Source organism: Callorhinus ursinus, unplaced genomic scaffold, assembly GCF_003265705.2.
Source record: "Callorhinus ursinus isolate GAN/ISIS: 27379988/994484 unplaced genomic scaffold, GSC_fseal_2.0 scaffold13, whole genome shotgun sequence".
Classification (NCBI taxonomy): domain Eukaryota; kingdom Metazoa; phylum Chordata; class Mammalia; order Carnivora; family Otariidae; genus Callorhinus; species Callorhinus ursinus.
In genome coordinates, this window is record NW_027397075.1 from 14,540,261 (window position 1) to 14,563,430 (window position 23,170).

At 65.3% G+C, this 23,170-nt stretch overlaps 5 protein-coding genes across 27 annotated transcripts in view; 3 read left to right on the forward strand and 2 right to left on the reverse strand.

Annotated features, from left to right (window-relative positions):
* Nucleotides 1-1,206: 1,206 nt before the first annotated feature.
* SPSB3 (splA/ryanodine receptor domain and SOCS box containing 3) lies at nt 1,207-5,661 on the forward strand. The gene is made up of 6 exons (XM_025877213.2): nt 1,207-1,338; nt 3,882-4,065; nt 4,177-4,364; nt 4,466-4,568; nt 4,656-4,781; nt 5,000-5,661. Exons 1-6 carry the CDS (start codon nt 1,213-1,215, stop codon nt 5,332-5,334), a joined length of 1,062 nt encoding a protein of 353 aa, XP_025732998.1. The 5' UTR covers nt 1,207-1,212; the 3' UTR covers nt 5,335-5,661.
* EME2 (essential meiotic structure-specific endonuclease subunit 2) lies at nt 1,329-8,951 on the reverse strand. 6 transcript variants are annotated; one of them, XM_073899716.1, is made up of 8 exons: nt 8,664-8,950; nt 8,390-8,526; nt 7,977-8,069; nt 7,252-7,343; nt 6,992-7,134; nt 6,703-6,818; nt 6,328-6,517; nt 1,329-2,741 (listed from the first exon to the last, which is right to left on the reverse strand). In XM_073899716.1, exons 1-8 carry the CDS (start codon nt 8,932-8,934, stop codon nt 2,617-2,619), a joined length of 1,167 nt encoding a protein of 388 aa, XP_073755817.1. In that variant the 5' UTR covers nt 8,935-8,950; the 3' UTR covers nt 1,329-2,616. The 6 variants fall into 6 exon arrangements, with proteins under 6 accessions (XP_073755817.1, XP_073755819.1, XP_073755821.1 ...); XM_073899718.1 differs by having other exon boundaries at nt 6,992-7,085; nt 8,664-8,949; XM_025877080.2 differs by lacking the exon at nt 1,329-2,741 and adding an exon at nt 5,644-6,250 and having other exon boundaries at nt 6,992-7,085; nt 8,664-8,949.
* A 57-nt stretch (nt 8,952-9,008) lies between these two features.
* MRPS34 (mitochondrial ribosomal protein S34) lies at nt 9,009-10,184 on the forward strand. Its single transcript, XM_025877054.2, has 3 exons — nt 9,009-9,376; nt 9,466-9,508; nt 9,601-10,184. Exons 1-3 carry the CDS (start codon nt 9,056-9,058, stop codon nt 9,894-9,896), a joined length of 660 nt encoding a protein of 219 aa, XP_025732839.1. The 5' UTR covers nt 9,009-9,055; the 3' UTR covers nt 9,897-10,184.
* A 72-nt stretch (nt 10,185-10,256) lies between these two features.
* On the forward strand, nt 10,257-11,312 carry NME3 (NME/NM23 nucleoside diphosphate kinase 3). 3 transcript variants are annotated; one of them, XM_025877055.2, is made up of 5 exons: nt 10,257-10,421; nt 10,504-10,634; nt 10,730-10,831; nt 10,911-11,015; nt 11,099-11,312. In XM_025877055.2, exons 1-5 carry the CDS (start codon nt 10,376-10,378, stop codon nt 11,297-11,299), a joined length of 585 nt encoding a protein of 194 aa, XP_025732840.1. In that variant the 5' UTR covers nt 10,257-10,375; the 3' UTR covers nt 11,300-11,312. The 3 variants fall into 3 exon arrangements, with proteins under 3 accessions (XP_025732840.1, XP_073755825.1, XP_025732842.1); XM_025877057.2 differs by having other exon boundaries at nt 10,283-10,421; nt 10,911-11,023; XM_073899724.1 differs by lacking the exon at nt 10,730-10,831.
* A 34-nt stretch (nt 11,313-11,346) lies between these two features.
* The window catches only part of MAPK8IP3 (mitogen-activated protein kinase 8 interacting protein 3), a 48,852-nt gene continuing 37,028 nt past the window's right edge, over nt 11,347-23,170 (reverse strand). For 7 of the 16 annotated variants that reach the window (XM_025877051.2, XM_073899710.1, XM_073899702.1 and 4 more), the window contains 23 exons: nt 22,973-22,990; nt 21,877-21,934; nt 21,267-21,419; nt 20,527-20,608; nt 19,318-19,448; nt 18,843-18,899; nt 18,589-18,759; nt 17,764-17,890; nt 17,478-17,573; nt 17,212-17,367; nt 16,464-16,629; nt 15,578-15,760; nt 15,298-15,487; nt 15,074-15,193; nt 14,915-14,995; nt 14,759-14,826; nt 14,512-14,660; nt 13,941-14,112; nt 13,741-13,854; nt 13,521-13,559; nt 13,166-13,345; nt 12,909-13,058; nt 11,347-12,838 (listed from right to left, as the gene is read on the reverse strand). In XM_025877051.2, coding sequence (XP_025732836.1) covers nt 12,717-12,838; nt 12,909-13,058; nt 13,166-13,345; nt 13,521-13,559; nt 13,741-13,854; nt 13,941-14,112; nt 14,512-14,660; nt 14,759-14,826; nt 14,915-14,995; nt 15,074-15,193; nt 15,298-15,487; nt 15,578-15,760; nt 16,464-16,629; nt 17,212-17,367; nt 17,478-17,573; nt 17,764-17,890; nt 18,589-18,759; nt 18,843-18,899; nt 19,318-19,448; nt 20,527-20,608; nt 21,267-21,419; nt 21,877-21,934; nt 22,973-22,990 — 2,783 coding nt within the window. In that variant the 3' untranslated portion in view covers nt 11,347-12,716. The remainder of the gene's footprint in view (nt 12,839-12,908; nt 13,059-13,165; nt 13,346-13,520; nt 13,560-13,740; nt 13,855-13,940; nt 14,113-14,511; nt 14,661-14,758; nt 14,827-14,914; nt 14,996-15,073; nt 15,194-15,297; nt 15,488-15,577; nt 15,761-16,463; nt 16,630-17,211; nt 17,368-17,477; nt 17,574-17,763; nt 17,891-18,588; nt 18,760-18,842; nt 18,900-19,317; nt 19,449-20,526; nt 20,609-21,266; nt 21,420-21,876; nt 21,935-22,972; nt 22,991-23,170) is intronic. The other 9 variants (XM_025877052.2, XM_073899705.1, XM_025877053.2 and 6 more) reach the window with 6 other exon arrangements.

Genomic DNA, 23,170 nt, shown 5'->3' on the forward strand with positions numbered 1-23,170 from the left:
GCGCGGCGGCGGCGACGGAGCTGTGGCAGGTGAGTGGCGGCGGGCGGCGTCCGCGCCTCCCGCGGCCCCCGGGGTCCCCTCGGCGCCGCCGCGCATGGCCGCCGCGCCCGCTGGCCTGGCGGGACCGCTGGTGGCGGGGATCTCCGGCGCGCCTTTGTTCCTGCGGGCGGTGGCGCCGGGGGGGCCCCGGGGCTCGGCGGGCGGCCCCGCCGCAATCCCCGCCACAGCGCGGAGGCGGAGATCCGCGCGGGCCTGGTCCCGGAGCGCGCCGCCTGCTGTGCGCTGCTGCGGGGCCGCCACCTGCGCCGGGCGGGCGGGGGCGGCGCCATGGGGAGCACTCGTGCGCGGCGGGCGTCCGGACAGCGGGGCAGCCCCCGGCCTCCCGGGGCCGAGTCTGGGTCCAGGAGACAGCCCTAGAAGGCGTTGTGTTACTGGGAGAATGCAGGAAAGGAAAGGCATTCTGGGCAAAGGGCAGGAAAGGGCTCGCACCTGGACCCAGGCCCTTGCGGCGTGGGGACGCACAAAAAAACCTGATAGGTTTTGCGGGATGTTGCATGTTGTTTTGGTAATGCAAGGCCGAGGAGTTTCAAGATTGGTTGAAACTTGCTTGAATTTTTAAGATTTGTGTTTCCAAAAAGTCATCTTTTTGACTGAGTGAATGAGTGAAGCGGATAGAGCCAGAGTGAAGGTGTGTTGTGGCTGGAAGTCGCGGTGGCGGCGAGGATGGAGAGAGGGGTTCAGGACATGGTTTGGCGGTGGTGCTGGGTGTGTCGGGCCGTTAGGCCAGTGCCCGAGGGAGGAAAGGGGTGTCCAGGGTGACTGCCATGGGTCTGGCATGAGGAACTGGGAGGTTGGAGATGCCATTTGTCAAACTGGACAACAGAGGAGGAGCCAGACAAGGTTTGAGATGCCTGAGCGACAGCTGGGTTCATCAGGCTGAGCTCCGACAGGGGCTGAGATATGCACTGGAGAGTCATGGGCATCTGGACGGTGTTCTGCACTCTCTGCCTTGCGTTCATCAAGGTGCTTGTATACTGGAGGCAGGTCCGAGGTCGAGAAGAGTTCCAGTGCCCTTGCTCGGCATCTGCATGGCTCCGGAGAGCCCCCCTCTTTGGACGGGGCTGGCGCAGCCGGCCCGGGTTGGAGCACAGGAGTTTCTGTCTCCTGTCTTCTGTGCTCAGAACCTGGGTTTTCTTCCAGATCCTGTCCATCATGGCCCGGCGCCCTCGCAGCAGCAGAGCTTGGCATTTTGTCCTGAGTGCGGCCCACCGAGACGCGGATGCCAGGGCTGTGGCTCTGGCAGGGACCACTAACTGGGGCTATGACTCTGATGGGCAGGTAGGTCCTAGTGGGGGAGGTGGGCGTGGCTGGTCTAAGGGGTAGAGGCGCCCAGGGTGGGCAGTGCCTGAGCCAGGACTGAAAGAGAAAGATGCCCCCAAGGGCTGAGGACGGGCCAGGTGGGCCCTCCTTTCCCCGGGTTAAGGACCCACATGGTCCTGGGGTGACAGGACCCCAGGGCAGATCCCACCTTCTCTATTCTCTTGTCTTTTGGGCACAGCAGTTGCGTTTTTGGTCAGTTCAACAAAAACTCTATTCCGTTTATCCGTCCAGTGTCCAAAAGTAGCTTGACGTGTGTGTTCCTGGATGTTTTCTCCACTCGTACAGTCATACGCTTGATGTTTGTGTCTACGTATGTAGAAAGAGAACTTACAATTTTTAGAGCCCAAAACGCCTGCGCCTTCCCACACTCGGCAGCTGCAGAGCTCTGGGAGGCTGGGGAGCCCGGGAGCAGTCAGAGGAGCGGCTGGGTTGTCCATGTGCAGTGCAGGTTGCCTACTGGCCCTGAGCGCCTCGCTGTCCCAACCCCTGCCATGGCGGACGGGGCAGCAGGGCTGCGCGGCCTGTGTCCCATTTGCTGGGGGTAGGCACTGTGGATGGCTTCTCAGGGCTCTCAGACCAGGGTAGGAGTTCAGTTCTGCTCTGAGTCACCCCAGTTGTTTCCTGCAGGGGTGATCCTTGGGTGACTGGGCTCTGCCACGTCACAGCCACCCCGTGTTATTGCCCTGGCCCAGCTGGGTGTCTTTAGAGTGAGGGTGGCTGAGCCCCGTGGAAACTGCGAGACCGGGGCGGTGGGGGGGAGAATGGGAGGCGTTGGTAGTGTCTTGTGCCCCTTCCTAGGGCCTCCACAGACTCCCTGCCCAGGCCAGCAAGAGGCCTCGGCATGCATTCCAGTCCCGCCTCCAGCTCCCCCTGACCACGTGACCTGAGCAATCTGTTCTCCCGCCTCTCTCTGCCTGGCCAGCTCATCGCTATAAGATGCAGGAGGTGTTGAGGGACCAGGGCATAGCACGTGACACACATTTGAAGCTTGTCTGTCACCTGATGGGCCTGGAGTCCTTGGCGGTGTGGGTGGGCGTGTCACCCTGAGCACGTCTGGAGGCTGAACACACACCTCCCTTCCCTTTGGCTCTGATGCTTTTCCTGTGGTTGGGGGCGGGCTGCTGCGCAGGGGTTGGCCACATTGAGCCCCGGTGCTCAGGTCTGTGACCCTGGCACTTGACAGTGGGAAGGGGGTCGCCTCTCACTAGCAGTGGGTCTGCCTTGGCTTTTGGGGGATCAGCATTCCATGCAGGTGGGGTGCTTTGAGGCTTCTTCCCGTCTCCTGTTGGCATCTGTCTCTGAGGCTTCTGAGCTCCTTAGCGCAGTTTCCGCTGTGTAGCTTGTGTGGCCGCTCCATAGCCCTGGGTGTGACAGGAGACACACAACGAGTAGGTTTTTTTCAGTTTCTGTTCTAGTGGGAGAAAGCAGATCACAATAAGAGCACGGGACAGGAGGGGAGGGGCTGTAAGAGCCTCTTCTCTAGAGGCAAAGACGAGACAACTGGACCCAACTGGAGTTGGGGGGGGCAGGCCCCAATAGGGGGTGTGGGCCTTACACTCAGGGCAGCAGAATGCTGAGGTGGGCCAGGCCCTGCCCCGGGTCTGAGCAGGGGGTACCTGGCCTGCTGTGCAGATGGCATTTCAGGAGAGCAGGGGGTGGAGGGTGGAGCCTGACCAGGACCCCAGCCTGCCGGGCTGCCAGAGAAACACCTAGAGCCTGCCTGCACTCTGGGACTGGTCAGTGAGACCCCAGCCCCTTATAGGTTGGCCCAGGGTCTGTGTCCAGAGGGGCCTATCAGAAGAGGAACAGCTCCATGCACAAAGAACATCTGTAGCATCAGCAGCCCTGGCTGGTATTCAGGAAGGATCTGGCTCTGGGCCATGGTCAGGCCCCCGAGACATGGCACACGTGCCTTGAGGATTAGGCCCCTCTGCACGTCTTGTGGTAGAAACTTCATGCATGGACATGGGAGCACCGGGCTCCAGGGCCCTGTGCTGTGGGTTAAGAGCCATTCATTCCATGGATGAGCAGAGGGCCATAGCCCAGGACAGGCGCAGGGGCTCTGCCACAGTGAGGGGACCCCCTGGAGCCCACATGCTCCCTGTGGGGGAGAGCCAGGCTGCTTTCGTTAGGTCAGCAGCAGACTCTGTCCTGCGGCTCCCTTGCTTCAGGTGGCCCAGAGGAGAAACTGGGGATCCGGCAGCTCCACCTGGCTGGTTGTCAGTAGGGCACCCAGTATCCCCAGGGATGTGTGGAGGTAGGGTGGAGTCCTTCAGTTCATTCCCAGGAGGCCAGAGGTGGTGTCCGGGGTCACTGGCGGTGGCTCTGGGCAAGGGTGGGGGCTAACTGCTCATGAGACCCAGGGAAGCCCTTTGAAGCCAAATCTGCAGGTGCTTGCTTGGGGCATGGGTGTGGTTGACCCCCGCACGCGGTGGATCTTAGGATGGAGGGCGGAGGGTGGAGGGCGGACCGGGCGGGAGCAGCCAGTTCTTCTCTCCCAGCACAGTGACTCCGACTCCGACCCCGAGTCCTCTGCCCTGCCGCCGCCCATCCCTAGCGCTGTGCCTGTGACTGGGGAGTCCTTCTGTGACTGTGACGGCCAGAGTGAGGCCCCCTTCTGCAGCAGCCTGCACTCGGCGCGCCGCAGCAAGGACAAGGACTGCCGCTGCGGGGAGGAGGACGAGCGTGAGGACCCGGGGGTGGGTGGGGGGGGGGGGGGCCCGGGGCCGGGGGGAGGGGTGAGCCTGGCCCCGCAGGCCCTCCAACCCCAGCCTCCCCCGCCCCTGGCTCCTGCAGATTTTGACTGGGTGTGGGATGACCTGAATAAATCCTCGGCCACCCTGCTGAGCTGCGACAACCGAAAGGTCAACTTTCACATGGAGTACAGCTGCGGCACGGCAGCCATCAGGGGCACCAAGGAGCTGGGGGAGGGCCAGCACTTCTGGGAGATCAAGATGACCTCGCCGGTCTACGGCACCGATATGGTCAGTGGCTAGCACTGGGGGGGGGGGGGGGGGGGGGGGGGGGGGGGGGCAGGTGTGACCCCAGGTGCCCAGACGCGCTCTGCCTGCCCCGTTCTTCCCAGATGGTGGGCATCGGGACGTCAGATGTGGACCTGGACAAGTACCACCACACGTTCTGCAGTCTGCTTGGGAGAGATGAGGACAGCTGGGGTCTCTCCTACACCGGTGCGCGGGGCCCCAAGGGCAGGCAGGGCGGGGGGGGGGGGCGACGACCCTGAGGCAGCAGGGTTACCCCATCCCACTGTCCCCCAGGGCTTCTCCATCACAAGGGCGACAAGATGAGCTTCTCGTCGAGGTTCGGCCAGGGCTCCATCATCGGCGTGCACCTGGACACCTGGCACGGGACGCTCACCTTCTTTAAGAACAGGAAGTGCATAGGTGAGGGCAGCCATGACCTTGACCCATGCCTACAGAGTGTGGAACTGTGGCCCCAGGCTTCCTGAAAGCCGGTCCTCCCAGGAACCTGAGGCCCCGGGGTTCCCAGAGGGTGGGGCAGCCCAGGGGGTGGCGGGGGGCGGGGGGGGGCAGCCTGAGGGGTGGTGGGAACAGGCGCTGCCCCTGCTCAGCCTGGGGCTCAGGCTGCGCTCCCCGTCCAGGTGTGGCGGCCACCAAGCTGCAGAACAGGAAGTTCTACCCAATGGTGTGCTCCACGGCGGCCAAGAGCAGCATGAAGGTGATCCGCTCGTGCGCCAGCGTCACCTCCCTGCAGTACCTGTGCTGTTACCGGCTGCGCCAGCTGCGGCCCGACTCCGGGGACACGCTGGAGGGGCTGCCCCTGCCACCTGGCCTCAAGCAGCTGCTGCACCACAAGCTGGGCTGGGTCCTGAGCATGAGCTGCGGCCGCCGCAAGCCACCTGCACCCTCCCCCAAGGCCACGGCCGGTGGCCCCGAGACCCGGCACTGCCAGAGGAAGCGCTGCCGGCGGACCTGACTCGTTTCCTGTGAAAACTGCCTTCCTGGGGCCAAGGGGCCGCCTTCTCCGTCCCTCCCTTTGGACCGGGCTCTAGGGGCATGACTCACGCAGAGGGCTGACTTCGCTGGGACAGGTCCCCAGGCCCCCAGAGCATCTGCTCCCTGCACCGCAAGGAAGCGGCCGGCCCGGCTCTTCTGGACCGGCTGCGAGTCGGCGCCCAAGAGGATATGGTTAGAGGCGGCGCGGTTGTGCGGCCTTGTGGTTTCCTTCACTTGCTTTTTGCATGTCATCAGCTGCTGTTCCTCCCGTTCCAGACCGAAACGACCGTAATAAACTTAGACTTTATGTGACGCCTCCGTGGTGACAGGATGGAGTCCAGCTGAGGCCCGCTGCTCTCCTCCCCTTGGGCCCGGCTGCATCACAACACCCTCCAGGAGAGACCACCCAGTGTGCTTTCCTCCCTCGAGATTTTGTCTTATTGTTTCTTAGAAGGTGCCACTCCCAAGTCTCCCCACGATTGGTGTGTGTGCCCCCTTCCTGACCCCCCAACTGGGCCCCGGCTCCGCGGTCGGTGTATCCAGGACCCAGGGCAGGGGAAGCTCACCTCCTCTCCTGCTCATCCCAGTTACCCGAGAATGTTCTGGCCACCCCGTGCCCTCCCATGCACCCCAGGAGCAGCGCCCTGTTCCCCCATCCCCCGGGTAGTTGGCAGTTCAGCCCTTGCATGGGGTGGACCATGTCCCGTCCTGTCCCCCAGGTGTGGTCAGGAGCCCAGGTCCAGCAGGAGCTCAGGGTTGGTGGTTGTCAGGAAGAGGCAGATGCGGCGGGAAAGGTCAGGCCCCACCCTGCGGGGCCGCACGCCCTCGCCCATCTTCACGGGGAGGTCTGCCAGGAGGGCCAGGCGTTCCTGCTCCGTGCTGCAGCTCGTGTATGCCTAGGGCAGGCATGGGGGTAAGCAGGGCAGCTCTAGGGGCCCTGGCTCCACACCAGAGGGGGTACCAGGGGACCCACCTGCTGCAGAAGGCGGGGGGAGGGGAAGGCGGTGACAATGGCATCGGCCACAGCCGGGCTGACCCGGTGGAACTGTCTGATCTGCCGCCACCAGATGCCCCGCAACCCTCTGCCACTGCTTGCCACGCGCTCGCTGGCTGCCCAGCGCCCAGCCACACAGAAGGAAAAGGCACAGGACTCCCGGTACCGCCTGTAGATGGGGAATAATGCAGGGACGCTTCCACAGGCTTCATGTCTGCAGAGCATCCCATCCTCCCAGCCCCACAAAGCCCTTGGCCCGCTCTGCTCCCAAAGAGACCAGAGAGATCCCGCTCCTCCAGGTGTCCCTGTCCCCTCCCCCAGCCACAGCCACCAGTCAGGGTGGGGGTCATGCACCTGAAGGGGCGTTGAGCGAGGGCTTTGGTGAAGGCACACACATGCTGACTCAGCTCCTGCCAGGAGGCCACCAGCAGTACATCCAGATGTGCCCAGAGCTGCAGGAGTACCAGGGCCTGAGGAGATGAGCCCACAGTGTGGGTCAGTCAAGGTCACCCCCAGGGGACACCCGGCTGCACCCAACCCCACGTGCTGCTCTGGGACCAAAACCGGGACTGCGGGGCCTTGGAGAACAGCCCAAGTGCCAGGACCAAGGGCGAGCACCTCACCCCACCTGATGGGCCCTCACCTCCTCCACCTTGGGCCAGCTGAGTGCCACTGTGGCATGGTCCACCGCTGGACTCTCTGGCCGTCGCATCTCCTGGCTGCTGGGCTGGTGAGACCTGAGCAGAGATGCCCATCTCTCTGGCTCTCCACACCCCGTCATTACCCCTGAGCCCCCAAGAAAGGGAGTTCGTTGTGTCCCAGCAAGCCCCGGGCCACCACTACCTTTCCCCTGAACTCCCGTAACCTAGCCAGGCCTAGTAAGGGCATGAGAGTGACTGGTACCACAAGTAGGCATCCAGCCCGATGACAGCCAGGCGGGGGCTGGTGGAGCTCTCAGGACAGATCCAGGGCACAGAGCAAGATGGGCCACGAGTCTGCAAACCAAAGTTTAACACACCTATTTCTGCGGCTGTAGCAAGCAGGGCCCACTGGTGACCCAGCCACTGTGTTTGCAGACAAAAAAAGAAGGCCTGAGAGAGACTCAGTGGGGAGAGAAGGACATTGGTTTCCTTTGCCCAGTCAGCTCCTGTTGGAAACCAGCTGTGTGCCTCCCACAAGGCCCAGGGACCTTTGAAAGCCCCCAACACCTCCCAGGCACCTGGAGGAGTGGCACTGAGCCCCCAGCCACCAATTCTATCTCTGCAACCCAGCCCACCATTTGTGTAGCATGCGACATTTCCTTGAGAAACACCAAACCACAAACACCAAAACCAAACAGGGTCTAACCTTACGCCTTTGCCTTATCACGCAGCTCTCCAGAGAACCTTCCTTAACCTAACTTTTACTCTCCAGAGGCAGCCCCCATCTGCTCCCCGGCCAAGAACCCACCTGGCTTCCCCATCTCACCCACAGCCCCAGGCTGCTGCACACACCGTGTCTGGCCCCTCTCCCTGGGGCAGGGAACGGGGACTGGCAGAGCAGCTCCCCCCGGCTGAGGAGCCCAGCCCCTAGTGATGTGTGGAGGACTACTGCCTCCCGTCCGCCCCCCTCCCCCAACTCCCCGGCACCTGGGTCAGTTGCTGGACGCCCTGTAGAAACTCCTCGGGCTCCAGGAGCAGAAGGAGGTCCTGTTCATCTGCAGCCCACACCTCCGAAGGCACCTGTGGGGACATCCAGAGACACTGCTGCCCACCCACCCCCTCACATGCCCCAGGGCCCTGCCTTGGGCACCCCAGTGGCTCTGAGGCTCGTGGCCACAGCCAAGCCCAAGCCCCACGGGGACTGTTCTATAAATGACCCACTTCCCATCCCCGGGCAAGTCCAAGGTCAGTTTAGGTCCACTGACGCCAACCCTGCTACTCACTGATACCCCCTCAGCGTTCCTGCTTCTAGCTTACTGGTCTGCAAAACCCACAGACTTACATGAAGTTACGGGAAGCAAACAGGCCAGGGGTGCACTCTGTAGCCCCAATACACTCACAGTGCGGGGACAAGGATCCGGCTTCGCTCTGGTCCACCTGAGACTCCGGGCCGGCCGCTGGGGTTCGATGTGGTACTCACAGCCCAGGGCGCGCAGGGCCTCCAGCAGGATGTCGGCACCAGTATCTTCCAGAAGAGCTGCAATGGGCCGTAGGGACATGGCTGTCGTCAGTGCCCGGCTGCGGAGAGCGGACCCCTGGCCTGGGCCCGGCCGGCTCCAAACCACGCGCCTGCCCGGCTGGGAAACCGACCCAATTCCGGGGCGCCCCCCGCACCTGCGTCCACCCGCACCGCCACGCGCCGCAGGGCCTGCTCGGGCCGCAGCGCCTCGGCCGCCGCCCTGCGCTCCTCCGCCGCCGCCCTGCGCTCCTCCGCCGCCGCGCTGCGTTCCTTCACCGGCCCGCGGGCCGTCGCGCCGGCCTCCGCGCCGGCGGGGCCCTCGCCGTCCGAGTCCGAGACCTCCCAGGTCGGGGGCCGCCGCCGCCCCCCGCCCCGGGCCCCCGCCCGGCCCAAGTACCCCGCCCTCCCGGAGCCCTCCCGCGCCATCGCCGGCCCGGCCTCCACTCGGCTTCCGGCCGCACCCGGACGCCTTTCGGCGGGACACTGGCCGCTTCCGGCGGCGGCGGCGCGGCTTCCGGTCGGTGCACGGACGAGCAGGGCTCAGACCATGGCGCGGAAGAAGGTGCGGCCGCGGCTCATCGCCGAGCTGGCCCGTCGCGTGCGGGCCCTGCGAGAGCAGCGGAACCGACCGCGCGACTCGCAGCGCTACGCCCTGGACTACGAGACGCTGACGCGGCCGTACTCGGGCCGCCGCCTGCCGGTCCGCGCCTGGGCGGATGTGCGCCGGGAGAGCAGCCTCCTGCAGCTGCTCAGCCGCCTGCCGCTCTTCGGCCTGGGCCGCCTGGTCACGCGCAAGTCCTGGCTGTGGCAGCACGACGAGCCGTGCTACTGGCGCCTGACGCGCGTGCGGCCCGACTACACGGCGCAGGTGCGTGCGCGTGGGTTCCCCGGCGCCCCGGCCTCGGGGAGGGGGCGAGCGCGCGCTCCAAGCCGATGCTCTGTACGCTTGCTTTGCAGAACCTAGAGCACGGGAAGGCCTGGGGCGTGCTGACCTTCAAAGGTGAGGCGCTGGGGACGGGGCGGGGGCCCCCGGCTGCCGGTCACGGCCTGCCCCGCGAATGCATGTGCGCTCAGCCCCGGCCTTCTTTCCAGGACGGACGGAGAGCGAGGCCCGGGAGATCGGGCAGGTCATGTACCACGACTGGCGGCTGGTGCCCAAGCACGAGGAGGCGGCCTTCACCGCGTTCACGCCCGCGCCGCCCGAGGACGCTCCGCGCTGCGTGCCCTACCCGCCGCTCCTCCGGGCCATGATTCTAGCAGAGCGGCAGAAAAAGGGGGACTCCAGCACCGAGGAGCCCATGCTGAATCTGGAGCGGACCCGAGTGGATCCCTGGGACTACCCTGCGAGACAGGAGGCGAAGAAAAAGGCCAAGGCCACGCGGGTCTAAGTGCCAGCACTGGATGGCCGCGGGACAGGTGTCAGGCCCTGGGCCCCGGTTTGTGAATGAAGACGCCTTTGGGCTGCAGCTGGGACAGCCCCCCCCGGGAGCGTGGAGCCAGACCCTGCCCCTCGCGCCTTTGCTCTGGGCGAGAGGGCCGCGGGGGGGGAAGCGGGGGTAGGCGGGGCTGCAGCGCGGAGCCCCAGCGCCCGCGCTGGTAGCTTCCCCCGCTACGTGCGGCCCCTGCCGGACTCAGCCGAGAACCGTTTGCGCGCGAATAAAGGCAGAACCAGTGCCCTGGGTTGTGCTTTCTTTGAGTTTCGGGTTGGGCAGCCACAGCAGGTTGTGGGCAGGGCTGGGGAGGACAAGACGACCGTGTTGTGGGGCGCCCGGCCCGGCGGTGCCCGAGGGATGGGGATACCTGGGCAGCTGCCGCCCGGCCCCTTTAAACGCAGGCCACGCCCGCCGCCGCCGCCGCCATCGCCATCATGCTGTGCCTGCTGCTGACGGTGCTCGCCCACCTCTTCCCGGCGGGTGAGCGGCGCGGGCCGGGGTGGGGGTGGGGGGAGCGGGAGCGGCCGGGCCTGACGCGCCCCGACCTCGCGGGCCCCCGCAGCCTGCGCCGGCGTGCACGAGCGCACCTTCCTGGCCGTGAAACCCGACGGCGTGCAGCGGCGGCTCGTGGGCGAGATCGTGCGGCGCTTTGAGCGCAAGGGCTTCAAGCTGGTGGCGCTGAAACTGGTGCAGGTGAGGGCGCGCGGGGGCGGGGGGCGGCGGGGCGCGGGTGGCGGCGGGCGGGGACCCCGGCGCGCGCGGCCCGTCCCCACCCCCGTCCGCCTTAGGCCTCGGACCAGCTGCTGCGCGAGCACTACGCCGAGCTGCGCGAGCGCCCCTTCTATGGCCGGCTGGTGGACTACATGGGCTCGGGACCGGTGGTGGCCATGGTTAGTGCTGGCCGCGGGCGGGCGGGCGGGCGGGACCGACGGAAAGCCGGTGCACTGAGTCCCGCCGGCCCGCGCTTAGGTGTGGCAGGGGCTGGACGTGGTGCGCGCCTCGCGGGCGCTCATCGGGGCCACCGACCCGGCCGACGCCGCGCCTGGCACCATCCGCGGGGACTTCTGCGTCGAGGTTGGCAAGTAAGGCGGCCAGAGCGCGCGCCCAGCCCCTGCCACGCCCCAGCGGCCGCCGGCGCTCATGCGGCTCTCCCGCAGGAACGTGATCCACGGCAGCGACTCGGTGGAGAGCGCCCGCCGCGAGATCGCGCTCTGGTTTCGCGGCGACGAGCTGCTGTGCTGGGAGGACAGCGCCGGGCACTGGCTGTACGAGTAGACGCCCGGCCCCGCGAGCCCCTCCAGTTTGCGGCCCGTCCTGGCCCGCAGCGTGGGCCAGCATTTCTTGAGACAATAAAGTGAAGCAAATCCTTAACGCTCCCGCTGGTCTGGGCCCAGGGACACAGGGCTACGATGTTAAGACATTTATTACATACAGAGCAAATACGTGGGTTCGCTTGCAGGGCCAAAGCCTGAGGAGAATCACCACCCAGCCCCTTCCCCCAGCTGCACCCACCCAGCTAGCCCCCGAGTCACTTCACGGCCCCGTGGGAACAGAAGAGACTGGACGTACATCACAGTGGAGAGTGGCAGGGTGGTGGGGAGAAGCCTGCAGCTGCACGTGACGGTGGCCGGCTGGGCTCGTGGGGTGGCTGCCCAAGGTCTGTGCTTCTCTGGTGGGAGGTGGGTGGGCAGCAGGGCCTCTGGAGCAGGAGTAAGGCCTGGACCTGGGCAGGTCAGGGAGGTGGCAGTCCAGGGCGGGACCCCTCAAAGCCGGCAGGCATCCATGTTTAAAGCCGGCCGGAGGCACCTTCTGCCACGAGCCCTCGCAGGCTCATCTTCAGTTGCCCTCAGGGGAGCAGGCCATGCTGCCAGCCCTAGGCACTTCATAGTGTGTCTTGGGAACGGGGCTCCTTGGAGACTGTGCGGGAGGCAGGCCCCGGACCACGTGTCCCCCTGTCACCGAGGCTGAGCCTGTGTCCTAGGACTGACCCCAGGAGAGACCAGGGGCCTCCCCTTCTTCCTGAGGCCTGGGCCTGCCTTGGCAGCCTGAGAAATTCCACCCAAGGGGATTCTGGGAGGGGGAGGACTCCAGAGCCTGCTCCTACCAGGTGGGTCTTCTGCCCAGGGAGAGCTGGGGAGAGCTGGCTACAACGGGGTGAGCAGCAGAGGGCATCTGGCTTCTCAAGCAGCTGCCTTAGGCAGCCTGGCTACGTGCTTCCATGCCAATTCCCGGGGCAGGCATCAGGGTGTGGGTGCAGGGGGCCTAGGGAAGGCCAGTGGCCAGGCCGGCTCCCTTAGGGTCAGGCCCACCCCTTCAGGCAGCAGGCAAAGGCAAGTAGGCTCCGGCTGGGAAGACTTGGCGGGCTGAAGTCCCTACTACCTGCCCTGGGGGGGTCCTGGGAGTGAGGGAAGTGGGGGGCCCAGGGTGGAGCTGGGAGCCACCTGCAGGGCCTTCTCCCAGCCCGACCTACCTCCTGCCTTGCTCTGGCCCCAAAATGCCCCCCAGATGGGAGAACTTGGGATCGGGGGCAAGCCAGAAGCTGCTGGGGCACGTGTCCTGAGAGGTTCTTCCCCTCCTGGTGAGGGTCCCTCCCTCCCAGCCAGACCCGCGTTGCTGCCCGCCTTTGCGGAGGCCCGGCCCTAAGGTGAAAGCTGCAGGTTGAGAGGTTATAAGAGGGGCGGGCGCCGGGCTGCCTGCAGGGCGGGCAGCAGGCAGGCGGGTGGGGCTGTATGTACACGTCGGCGTCGGGCAGGCGGGGCGGGGGAGGCCGGAGCCTCACTCAGGGCTGTAGGACACCTGCCACACGATGATGTGGCTGCGCTCTGCCTTGGACAGCAGGGGCTTCACCTGGCTCATGTCCCCAGTGTTCTCCTCGGTGTCATCATCCTCTCCGTCCCCTGGACAAAGAGGTGCGGTGATGGGATGGCCCTGCTGGGGATCCCGGGACCCCGGGCAGCGCCAACTCACCGATGCGGAAGTCGATGTAGCCCTCCCCGCCGCTCAGCACCAGAACGTTCTTCAGCTTCTGGCCCTCGGCGTCTGAGGCAGGGGCGGCGGGCCCGGGGCTCTCAGAGGGGCTGTCGAGCACACTGCCGTTGAGAGTGGCCAACACATTCCCTGTTGTCAGGACACAGGGAGCTCAGCCGGGCGGCCAGTGCCCCCCCCACAGGCTCGCGGAGGGAGGCCACGCGGCAGCCCAGCACGGATGGGGCCCAGCCCCTCACCTGGCACCGACACAAAGAATTTGACGGCATCACGGTGCCCGTGGAAGCAGAGCTGGGCCTGGGCCATGGAGCAGTAGGGGATGAAGCTGCTGGCCGATTTGTCACTGCTGTCATCACCGTACACGTGGATGACGCCCCCAGGGCGGGCTCCCTCCCCAGACGTGGGGGAGGTTTTGTTTGCTGGAGAGAGAGAAGGGCCGCAGGGCCTGAGCCTGAGTAGGAGACCAGCTTTCCAGCAGGCAAGGGCGGTGCGCGGGAGAGCGCCCTCCGCCAAGGGGCAAGGCCAGCCTTAGCCACAGGGCATCTCAGGTGGGGGCCTCCTTGTGAGGGCAGGAGGCATGTGCTCTGGACTCACCTCGGAGCCCCAGGAGCTGGCCTCGGTGCAGGACCACGGCTGGGGAAGTGAGGGGCGCAGCATGGAAGGGAGAGGAGACATGTCACGGGAAGGGCGGGCAGCATCCCCGTCCCCCGGAGCAAGGCCTGGCCAATCGTGCCCCCCCCACCCCACCTGACTCTTGTCCTTCAGCAGCAGTCACCACCACCTGTGCAGATGTCGGGGCGGGGGGGTCACTCACTCTCGGTCAGCGGGATAGAGATGACCACTCCATTGCCGGTGCCCACCCAGAGGCGGTTGCCCGCGATGAGCAGGGCTGTGATCCGCACGAAGGAGAAGCCCAGCTTGCCTGTGCCTGGGGTGAGGAGGGCGAGGCAGTCGGCACGGCTGGTGCGGGGGGCCCTCCCTGCCCTGACGCCCGAGCCCGGCGCAGCCCCTCACCCAGCATCTTGCTGACATAGGGCTCGATGTCCACGTCCTGCAGGTGCTGGTGGGTATGGGCATGGTAGAGCCGCAATGTGGAATCCAAGCGGATGGACACCCACACCCCATCACCGATCCACGCCAGCTGCCGCACTTGGCTCTCCCGCCGTGGGTGGGCGTCGAATGACTTCTGTGGGGTCGTGGCAGCGCATCAGCGGGGGTGGGGGCTCTGAACCCGCCATGGCCACTGGTCACGGAGACGCCCATGCAGTTCCCTGCAGCCTTCAGTCTAGTACCTGCTTTGCCCCTTAGGGTGCAGGCTCCTGCGAGGAGCTGTAGTCACGACCCCGTCCTGGGGAGGCGTGTGGGGCCCCTGCGGGTCTTGGCCTGACTTGCTGCCGAGTAAAGCAGCAGGTACAACCCAGACGGACTGGTGCTCACAGCCCAGCTGCCCTTTGCCAGCTGTGATGCAGTCACCTCCCTTGACCACACAACGCCCCCAGGGCCCATTAGAAGGCACGGTGGGAGCGCCGTCCACCAGCAGGAGCCACTTGCCTTCCCACGAGGCCCTCCTGCTACCAGCACTCACCTCAATCTGCATCGTCTTGGGCTGGATGACGTGCACCTTGTTTTTGTAGCCACACCAGACGCGGTCGCAGACGACGGCCATGCAGCGGATGGAGTGGTGGGGGTGGCCCAGGTCCATCAGGTGATAGTTGCTCAGGTCCCACTGGCCATCTGCAGAGAGCCCCAGACACCTGCTCAGGCCTGCCCAGGGCCCACCTCTGCCCTCAGTGGGGGTGGCCGCTCACCTGCCCAGAGCCCCTGGACCTCACCTTCACCTCGGTGGAAGATGGCCAGAGTCCCGTCGGCCAGGGCCACAAGCACTCGCCCTTTCACGTGCCTGGAATGGGATGGTGGTGAGCGAGCGGGCTTAGGCTGGTGGCCGGCCCCTCCCTCCCGACGCCCCACCCTCAGCTGGGGTCACGTACACCAGGCTCAGCACAGAGTCCTTTAGCTTGATGGAGTGCAGACACTTCTTCCAGTTGGCCACGGCTGAGTGCACATAGAGCCTGTGGGAGGAGGCCATGGTGGGCAGGGGTGCTCGCCCAGGAGACCCTCCCCAACCCCTGACCCGGGGCCCCACCTACCAGCCGTTCTGGGCTCCCAGCCACATGGTGGGGGCAGCGCTATTGCTGGTCCCTGCAGGGTCTGCGCTGGGCTCTGGCTCGGGCTGCACCCCACCCGTGTCGGCCTCCGGCCCGTTCTCACTGCAAGAAGGATGATTGCTCCAGGGTGGCCCGTGGGAGCCTGTCCCCGCCCACCTCGGCCAGTCTCCCCTCCCCTCCATCTGCCCCGTCCTGAGAGAGCCCACCTGCCAGGCTGGGCACTGGGGGCCGGGGCAGGGGCCAGGTCGGTGAAGACATGCTCCGTGAGGGGCCCAGGCCGCACTGCGGCTGCTTCTGCCTCGCTGGGCCCAGAGTCTGGCACCTCCGTGGCTTCTGTGGCCTCCTCCGTGGACTGAGATGGGTTGACCTTCCCGTTGGCGACAGTAGCCACCTCCCCTGCAGAAGGGAAGGGTGGGCTTGGCCGGGTGGTGGGGAGGAACAAAGGGGTTTAGGGAAGGTGGCCGCCCAAGCGCAGGCCCAGCTCACCCTGGCCCTTGTCCAGCACTGGGGTATCCCCTCGGGAGGAGCAGTTGCTGCGGGGCACGTTGCAACGGGTGGCACAGCCCACCAGGGTGATGCCTGCCAGCACACCGTCGGCACCGGAATCCTCAGGGTTCACATCGCTGTCCAGGAAGATCTCCCCCGGAGGGTAGTCACTGTCACTGGCCGCTGGGGGGAGAGTCACAGCCCCATCACCCCATGCCGAGGAGCCCCTTCTACCAGACCACACCCAGATCTCATGTCCCGATGGGGGTGCTGGGGAAGGAGGTGGGAGCCGCCTGCTGATGCAGAGAGCACAGTGGGCCCCAGGCTTTCAGGCCAGCTTGGCCTCAGCATGTGGGCATCTGCTCACAACCACGGCCTGCAGGCCTGGAGAGCCATCAAGAGGCATGGAGGAGTGAGACTCTGGTCTCTGGGAGCAAACAACTCTGATCACGTGTCAGAAAGTTAAGAACTCTGAGCAGCTTGGGCCATCTTGGAAAATTGCCCCCGGCAGGGCCCTGGCCACCCCCAAATACTGGCATGAGGAATACTGCTGAGAGGCAAAGCCAAGCCTCCGCCGGCCCCCGTTCTCCCCGCTGCAGCTGGGTAGCGGGAACTGGGCCCACCGCAGGTCCGTGCTCAGTGCTTGACTGATATTTCAATCTGTCCTGTGGCCCACCTCCTTCCAGGCAGGCAAGTGAGCATCACCTTGGGGTCTTCTGGTTGTTCACAGGACTAAGGGGCAAGACTGTCAGTTTGCTCCCCTCTGGATGCCCCCACGGGCTTCCGTGCATCCACAGCATGTCCCAAGCAAAGCTGGTGTGGCTCAGCAGGCCTACCATCCCAGCTGTCTGCAGAGCGGCGCAGAGCCCGTGCTGCCGGCCCTCACCTGGAATGCTGGAGATGCACAGGACGTGGGCATTGCAGACGGTGAACTGATCCACCACGGTGCCTGGCTGGTTGGCATCGATGATGACCACTTTGCTGGTGGTCAGAGTGCTGGTGAGGATCCACACGCGGCTGGAGGTGGCGTCCGGCTCGGGGAGCTCTTTCGCCTGTTTCAGAGCATGGGAGAGCAGGCTTCTCCAGTGGCCGCACGGGTCCTGGGGGCCTCCTGACCTCTCTCGGGGTGCAGCCCTGCCCGCAGCCTCAGGGGATGCGGCTGTCCTCCCTTTCAGACAGAACATCCCGTCTAGACCGCTGGTGTGCGTGGCCTCACTCCCATGGAGGAGGACTGAGCTCCAGTGCCTCGGTCCCTGTCCCCCAAGCCAGTCTGGGCTATAGAACGAAGCCTTGGACCCCGTGTGTGTGAAGAGTTTTCCGCCAGCCCCTTGTCCTCAGCCCCACCCACGCTCCTGCACACAGCTTGCAAGGAGGGGTGGGGTGGGGGCCCATGCCGCTGGGGTGGGGGCCTGACTCCTCCAGCCTACCGTCTGCTGAGCCTCTGGCCCCCCGCACGTCCCCACCCACCCAGGAGGCAGCACAGGCCCCCGCCCGCCCTGGACAGGGGGCGGGGACCTCCAATGAGCCCTGTCCTGTGGCACCATCCCCAGCTGTCCTGTTTCTGTCCCTCTCAACATGACTCCAGTGCTGGGAGCTGCGGGATGGGGGTCCCTGGCCCGGCCGTCTGCTCTGACCTTCTTCTCTGGGGACGCGTGATTGCTCTTGGTCTCTCCTTCCACTTCCCGGTCGCAGGTCAGAGGGTCACGGCCTGGCGCAGGCCTGACTCCGTTCCCAGAGTCGTCCTCGTTCGGTTTCCACCCGCTCAGGTTCACGCCCGCGGCACACCACAGCTGGGAGAGTGGCCATGGGGTCAGTGAGCCTACTCCCCTGTGCCGGCCCACAGGGGGCCCCCACCACAGCCCACCCGCCCCCATCTGTCGGGCCCACGGGGCCAGCTCACCTTCATTGTTGGGTCTTTCTCCACCAGAGGGCGGCAGTACACGGGGACAGGCACGTTCTTCATCCGCGTGTCCTCCTGGCCCCCGTTGGGACTCAGCTGCAACCACAAGGCAGAGGCCACGTGGGCGCGAGTCCTGAGGCAGAGAGCTGGCCCGGGGCAGCAAGAGCCGGGCCCTCCGCAGGTGGGGCCGTGGGGGCACCGCGGGGCTGCCCAGGTGGCTCCCCAGCTGCCGTCCTGCCTGCCCCAGCAACCCCCAGCCTCCCACGCCCCGCGCCCCCTGCAGCACCTGCTTGTACTTGGCCGGCAGGCTCCAGCCACAGGCCTGCAGCCGCCCATCGTCGTTGCGCACGTGCTCGCGCACCTGGCGGTACTGCTCGCGCTTCTGCTCCCGGCGGGTGGAGGACGTGCAGTCACTGGGCGGGAGGCACGCAGGTTACTGCACGGAGCACGCCCAGGCCCGGCGCCCAGGTGGCAGGACCGTGGCTCTCCCTGCACTGGCGCACCCACACCTGCCCTTGTCCGGCTCCCGCCGAGGGCACCCTACGGTGCAGCCTCCCCTCCCCGGGGCCTGTCTTCTGGCTCAAGAACACACAATTCCCCACTCCTGCCCTGGAGCCAAAATCTTGGTATCAAAACTAAGGAAAACACAAAATTCCAAACAGAGAGTTATTCCCTAGAAGCAGCCCCACACTGCCAGCTTCCTGTGGGCCCCAGGAATCTCTGTGGAGCACAGGAGTGCAGGCCACAGTCCGGGGTGTGGCCTGGCCTGGCTGCCGGCCGCAGTGCTGTCTCCAAGGGCGGGGGGCCGGGTCAGCGGAGGGGCTGTGTGCAGCCCTCTGGGACGCAGGGCGGGGACTGGGGGGGAGTGGCCAGGGACATCCCGTGCACCCAGTCAGGCTAGAGGGGGGCAGGGTGTGGGCCAGAGAGGTTGGCCTCAGATGCTGGCCAGCCTCCTTCCTGCCATGGACTGCGTCCCCCAGGCGGTGAGGCAGGGGTCGCTCCTGCGTCAGAGCCTGGAGGGGCGGGGCCCTGGGGCCCACAGACCCCCTCAGCACCCCCCCACCCCAGTGCAGGCCAGCAGGAGGAGCAGGGTAGCCTGCGGGACACTCACTCGTCGGGGAAGAACTCCAGAGGCCGGCTGCCAGCAGAGATGGGGCACATAGCATGGCTGCGGCGCTGGCTGAAGCCGGCCGTGGTGGGGGACTTGTAGTGGATGTTCACCGAGGGATAGGACCGCTTGGCCGGAGGGGGGCTGGACGAGGAGCTGAAGAGGCGGCTGAAGCTGCCAGCAGAGGCATGGGAAGTGAGGGGCAGCCAAAGGGGAGCCTTCCCTGCCCCCTCCCCATCCTGGCACCCCCAACTCACAATTGCCAGATGGTGGACTTCTTCTTCTCCTGGACAGATGGATGCTCTCGGGACGCTCTACAGGGGACCGGCGGTGGGAGGGGGCTGCTCAGCCCACGTCCAGGCTGACTTGCCACCAGACCACACCCACCCACTAGGCTCTGCCCAGGCCAATCCTGAGCCTCCCTTGCCTGCGACGTCTCAGGGTGCTGGGGAGGCCCCCCCACACGGGCACACCGGGGATCAGCCTCAGGGAGAAGGTGCTCCTGGGTGGGTCAGTCACAGCTTCCCGGAGGGGTCCCGGCACACCAGCCCCCAACATGCCCCAGCCCGGTCTAGACCAGCCAGGCCCCCCCACAGGCTCCCACCAGGCCCCCTTCCAGTCCTCCTGCGAGAGAGGGAGGTGGGGGGAGTCAGCCTTATTCCCACTGTTAGGGCCTCCTACAGTGATCTCGGCTCACAAATGGAGACCTGAAGGCAGGGGGAGGGGGCCCACCTGATCATCTCGGTCCACCGCACGGCCTCCTGGAGCTCCATCAGCCTCTCCTTGTACTGGTTGCGTTCCATGAGCACACGGGCCATCTCCACCCGCGTGAAGCGGCGGCGCTGTGCCATGGGGATCTTGTCCTGCAGGGAGGGCACTGTCGTTCAGCCAGGGAGGGGCCGGCCAGCAGGTCTATCCGGCGCCCTCGGAGGCCAGCTCACACTACACTTCCTCTCCAGGCTGGCCTCTGGATTCCCACAGATCCTCAGGCAAACGTGGTGGGGAGGGCATATGGGCAGTCTGCCCACCCTCGAAAGGGTAACCTTTCCAGAAGGTCACATGATGTACTTGAGGAGCATAACACAGTGACTTTTCTCACAATCCCTGGACCCCACGGCAACCCCAGATGCTTTCAGTCAGCACTAACAGGTGACGCTGGTCTCAGGGGGAAACCACAGGAAGAGAGGTTCTAGGGAAGGTCCAGTGAGCAGGACCGGGGGACACAAGGTCCCAGGGGGACGCTGGAGATTTTGGCAGGTCTGTGCGGGGTCTGCCATCTGTGAGTGCTGGGGCAGGACCCAGTCTGCTCCAAGTAGCTGTGTCCTGGGCTGCTGCAGGCTGGCACAGGGGTGAGCGACCATAGGGGGTTGCCAGGCCAGTGAGCATGAGCCCCCAGCCCCACGCAAGGAGGCCCAGGTGCCAATCGACATGTCCTCTGGCTCCACAATTCACCTGCACCTCTGGTTCTCTCCTAGGACACTCAGAGGTGGGGGCTGCGCAGGGTGGGCCGAAGGAATATGTGGCTTAGCACCCTGATATGTGCATCAGACACCCCCGAAAATAACAGAGCTAATGAGTGGTGGGGTCAGTGTCCACGGGCCACCTTGGGCTAGGAGCTGGGCCCTGCCGTCTGCTGAAGGAAGGCAGCCCTGTCGCTGGGCCCGGGCCAAAAGGGGGTCCACGGGGGTGAGAGAAAAGGCTCCAACACACCCTTGCCCTCAGGCCTCGCTGCAACAGTCAGTTACGAGCCCCCAAGGAGCAGAGGGCTGTCCTCAGGACCATGCTTGCACCTGCTGGGGGGAGGATGTGGGCCCCTAAGGCTGAGTGGGGGTTCCCGCCAGGAGAGGGCAGAGGGGAGGACACAGAAGGGGTGAGGAGGGCCCCGAGACCCACCCCGCACTGCCCGCCCCCCATGCCCCACATGTTAATAGTGGAATATACCAATTCTGTACAGAGATAGCTGCTTACATCCTCCACCTCTTCTTTGGGCTCTCGGCGGGCGACAATGGCCTCTGACTTCACTCTGCAGGACGAGGAGGGAATTTGTGGCAGGGGTGGAGGCCCCGGGGCATTCTGGCTCAGGCCCTGGGGGACCAGTGGCCCACTGCCCTGCTCGCACACGGCCTGAAAGCCAGACGTGTGTCCTGGCCACCCCAGTGCAGGAGCAGGGGTTCAGGGAACAGCGGATGGGGAAGGCAGGCTAGCTGCACAGACAGCTGGCCAGCACCAGCAGGTCTACCACCCCGACAGGCCCACCTCCCACCCTCCCCTTTCCACCCCTGCGGGGAGCATCAGGCTGGAAGAGAAAGGCCACCACAAAGTACAAAGTGCTGGGAAGGGGACCCCAGATCTTCCTGAGGTTCCTCCGCGCCCTTCTCCCGAAGGAACCTATGAAGGTTGCCAGAGACAGGACACCGTGCCTTCTAAGGGAGAAGAGGAGGCAGGCGGACGGACAGGACCTGGGCCTGGATGGGGGAGAAGAGGGGGCAGCTGGGCCTGGGGGCGGCTCCAGTGTGAGCTGGAACGGAGGGAGGAGGGGCAGGCTACATGGTGAGCACAGAGGTGAGCCACTGGGGGAGTGTCCTCCAGAGGGAACCTGGACAGGAGGGTCTGAGGGGGTCTGCCCCCGCTTCTAGGAGCCCCACCTCCTCCCAGGGGCCCAGCCCCAGGCCTGGGCTCACCTCCTCAGCTCCTCCTCCAGGTCCTTGATGCGGCCCTCCAGCCTGAGTTTGGCCTGCCTGGCGGCTTCCAAGTCCCCTTTGAGCACCTCCTGCTCCCCGGACAGCTGGTCCACCTTGGCGATGAGGTCATTCTTCACCACATTCAGAGCGTTTCTTTGAGAAGGCAAAGAGTAGAGAAGTCTGTGTGAACCGCTGTGCACGCGGTGTGATGGGGGCTCAACAGGGCCTGCCCACCTATGGAGGTCTGAGAGGGGACCCCCCCACTGCAGAATGCAGGGAAAGGCAGTGACCCTAGAGGGGCAAGCAGGGCCATGTGGGTCCGGGCCCTCCCTGGGGTTGTTACAGGGAGGCCCCGGCCCTGGAGGCAGGCTATCTCAGCAATGGCCCTGCTGGAGGAGAGCATTCCTTTTTTTTTTTTTTTTTTGGTCAGAGAGATGGAAGTGGGGGGAGAGGAGAAGAGAGAGAATCCCAAGTAGAATCCACGCCCAGTGCTGAGCCTGATGTGGGGCTGGATCCCACAACCCTGAGATCATGACCTGAACTGAAATCAAGAGTGGGAGGCTTAACCGATGGAGCCCCCCCAGGCACCCCTGGAGAAGAGCGTTCTTACTTGGTTTCTAGAAGCTGTGAGTTCTCCAGCAGCAGATTCCCCACTTCCTTGCCCATTCCTGAAACAGAAGACACAGAGACGTTACCTGTGCTGGCCAGCAAAGCCAGATGCTACTCCACCTGCCCCAGAGCACCAACCCTCCTCCCTGGGGGCGGCTTGGCCCTGGGGGGCAGATGTGGGGGGGACGAGGCCCACAGGTCTGGCCTCTGGGAACACTGGGTAGACGGACCCTGGGGAGAGGCCTCTGCTGGTCTTCCGGTGGGCTCTCAGCCAGCAGCGCCGTCAGGGACGGAGTCCAGCCTCTGGACGGCACTGCCTGGATGGGCACGACCTCCCATAGCATTCTATCCACGTGAGGTCTGTGTACCGTCAGGGCTCAGCCGGCACCAGCCTGAGCTGACCTGGCGGCCTCTTCAGCCACCTCAGTCTGTCCCCTCTCAGCATCTCCCCCAGCTCTGTGGTTTCCGAGTCCTTCGTGAGGCAGACCCTTCTCAGAGCTGTCCCCAGATTGGTGGCTGGAACCATGGTGATGGGGACAGAGAAAACAGCGCAGGACGGCAGAGAGCCCCTGGCCAAGGACATGGGACAGCCCCTCCACTGGGGTCAGCAGCAGGGAGAAAGGGAGCGGAAGTGAGGACAGAGGGGTCCACCCAGCTCCTCTAAACCAAGCCCCAAAGTGGACCCCACCGACTAAGCTCTCTGCAGGCATGTCACAAAAACTCCGAAATACTGACACTCAGGACAGATAGCCCCGGAAGTCCAGGGTCTGTTCCTCCTATCACCTGTCCCTGGTCTAAGGCAATCATGAGACAAGACCCACGAACGTGGAGCACTGAGCATGGGTTCTGACTGCTGTCTACATTCCCGCCCCCTCAGCCTGTCAAGGATCTGCTCTGAGGGAGGACGCTGGGGAGTCGGGGCTCGAGCCCCACCCCCACCCCGGGAGCCAGGAGCGCCTTTGGCCCCTGCTGACCCCACCACCGCCCCCACCATGCAGAGCAAAGCAAATGGCTCACGAAGCACGAAGAAGGTGTGAGGCACACAGAGAAAGGCAGGAACGGGAGAAACACAAACTGAAACGGGGCCTTGGCCTTACCAAAGAAATCATGGCGCACTAGGAGAGCCGTCCCAGTCCCACGGGAGCCGGGCGACCAGGGCGGCAGGGAGAGGGAAGGGAAAAAAAACAAGCGCATTAAGCCTGTGTGAGCAGCAGGGGGGCAGTCCGCTAGGGCTACTTGTCTCTGGGTTCGGGGTGCACACTGGAGAGGGATGGGAGGGGCAGGCTCCTCTGTCT